Source organism: Rhea americana, unplaced genomic scaffold (assembly GCF_003343005.1).
Source record: "Rhea americana isolate MKP2758 unplaced genomic scaffold, rheAme1 scaffold_877, whole genome shotgun sequence".
NCBI classification, from domain to species: domain Eukaryota; kingdom Metazoa; phylum Chordata; class Aves; order Rheiformes; family Rheidae; genus Rhea; species Rhea americana.
This window is the reverse complement of record NW_028187063.1, coordinates 15,101-16,786: the sequence shown is the minus strand read 5'-3', so window position 1 is coordinate 16,786 and position 1,686 is coordinate 15,101. Positions and strand designations below refer to the sequence as shown.

The following is a 1,686-nucleotide window of genomic DNA, read 5'->3' as shown; positions in this document are numbered from 1 at the left end:
GCCGGTAGAGGTTGGAGCTGACGTTGAAGCTCTTGCCGCAGTGGAGGCAGAGGAAGGGCTTCTCGCCCGTGTGCGTGCGCCGGTGCTTGCTGAAGTGGGAGCTGCAGCTGAAGGTCTTGCCGCACTCGCCGCACTCGTAGCTCTTCTGCAGCACGATGATGCTCTTGAAGTTGGGGAAGGCGCCGGCGCCGGCCTTGCCGCCCCGCCGCGGCTGCTTGCCCGGCGAGTCGATCTGCTGCACCACCGTCCAGCGCAGGCTCTCGCGCGTCGGGCTCTGCTCGCCCGGCGCCGCCGGGGAGGCCCCCTCGGCGTGGCCCAGCAGGGCGGCCGCGTCCAGCTCCACGATCTCGGGGCCGTCCGCGTCCGGGGCTTCTCCCTCATGGTCGCTCGGCGTCCCGTCGCCTGCTGGGGCGGCGGGGAAAGAGAGGGCGAGAATCCAGCCAGGAGTCGCTCCCGGGGCCGCCCACGCCCGACCCGCGGGATAGGCGAGAAACCGGCTCCTCGGCTCCGTCCCCTCCGAGCCAGGCTCACCTGGAGCCCCCAACTCCACCCAAACCTCCCCGAGCCTCAGCGCGGGTCCCTGGGGCAGGGACCGCGGCCACGGGCTCTTCCCCCCCTCCCCCCCCTGCTCCTTTGGGGGCGTCGGGCTGAAACACGGGACCCCGGTGCTCGGGGTGGGCTGGGTCTCCGGCTCCTTCCAAGGGCTGGAGTCGGGCGGGATCTCCCCAACCCTCCTCAACCACTTACTCAGGGTCACCAGCGTGTCGTAGTCCTCCTGCACGTCGCCCTCGTACAGCGCCTTCTGGTCCCGGTCCACCGCTCCCCAGGGGTCCATGGCCCCCTCCCTCGCCTCGCCCAACGCGGTGGGTCCCTGCAAGGCCGAGGGCACCCTGGTCACCTGCCTCGGCCCCAGCGCCCTGTGGGTGACGCTGGGGGCCGGCGTGGGACAGCCGGGGCGCCGTGGGGCCCCGACGCGTGGCGGGTCCTGGTGGCTGCCGGGTGACTTGCCCTTGGGGCGCAGCAGGTCCTGCTGCTAGCGCCGGTGGGGGACATCGAGGACAGCATAGGATGGGGAAGGCGTTTTGGTGACGGAAACACCCCAAGATCAGACCTTCTCCAGGTCCCACCACCCCTCTGGGTGCCCAGAGGTCGACACAGGATGGAGGGGACACCCCAAAACCAGATCCCCAACAGGCTCCACCACCCTGTCAAGTACCCCAAGCTCCAACAGCCACCGGGTCCTACTACCCCATCAGGCACCTTGAGCCCCGACCTCCACCAGGTCCCACCACCTCGTCGGGTGCCCCACGATCAGCATGGGATGGAGGAGACACCCCAACATCAGACCTTCTCCAGGTCCCACCACCCCATCGGGTGCCCAGAAGTCAGTACAGGACGGGGGGGACACCCTGAGCCGTGACCTCCACCAGGTCCGACCACCCTGTCGAGCACCCAGAGGTCGGTACAGGATGGAGGAAGTGCCCCGACCCCCCCCACCCCGTCGGGCATCCCGCAGCCGGCACAGGCGGGATGAAGGGCCCCGACCCCCTCACCCCGTCGGGCACCCCGCGGCCGGCACCGGTGGGACGAGCCGCCCCGATCCCCCCACCCCGTCGGGCACCCCGAGGCCGGCACCGGCGGGACGAGCCGCCCCGATCCCCCCACCCCGTCGGGCACCCCGCGGCC

General features: G+C 71.3%; 1 protein-coding gene across 1 annotated transcript; it reads right to left on the bottom strand.

The window, feature by feature from the left end:
- Window positions 1–4: 4 nt before the first annotated feature.
- LOC146584963 (zinc finger protein CKR1-like) lies at window positions 5–1,493 on the bottom strand (the record flags this gene model as incomplete). The annotated part of the gene is made up of 2 exons (XM_085323794.1): window positions 748–1,493; window positions 5–402 (listed from the first exon to the last, which is right to left on the bottom strand). Coding segments are annotated over exons 1-2 (486 nt in total), but the record flags the coding sequence as incomplete, so codon positions are not given.
- Window positions 1,494–1,686: the final 193 nt, after the last annotated feature.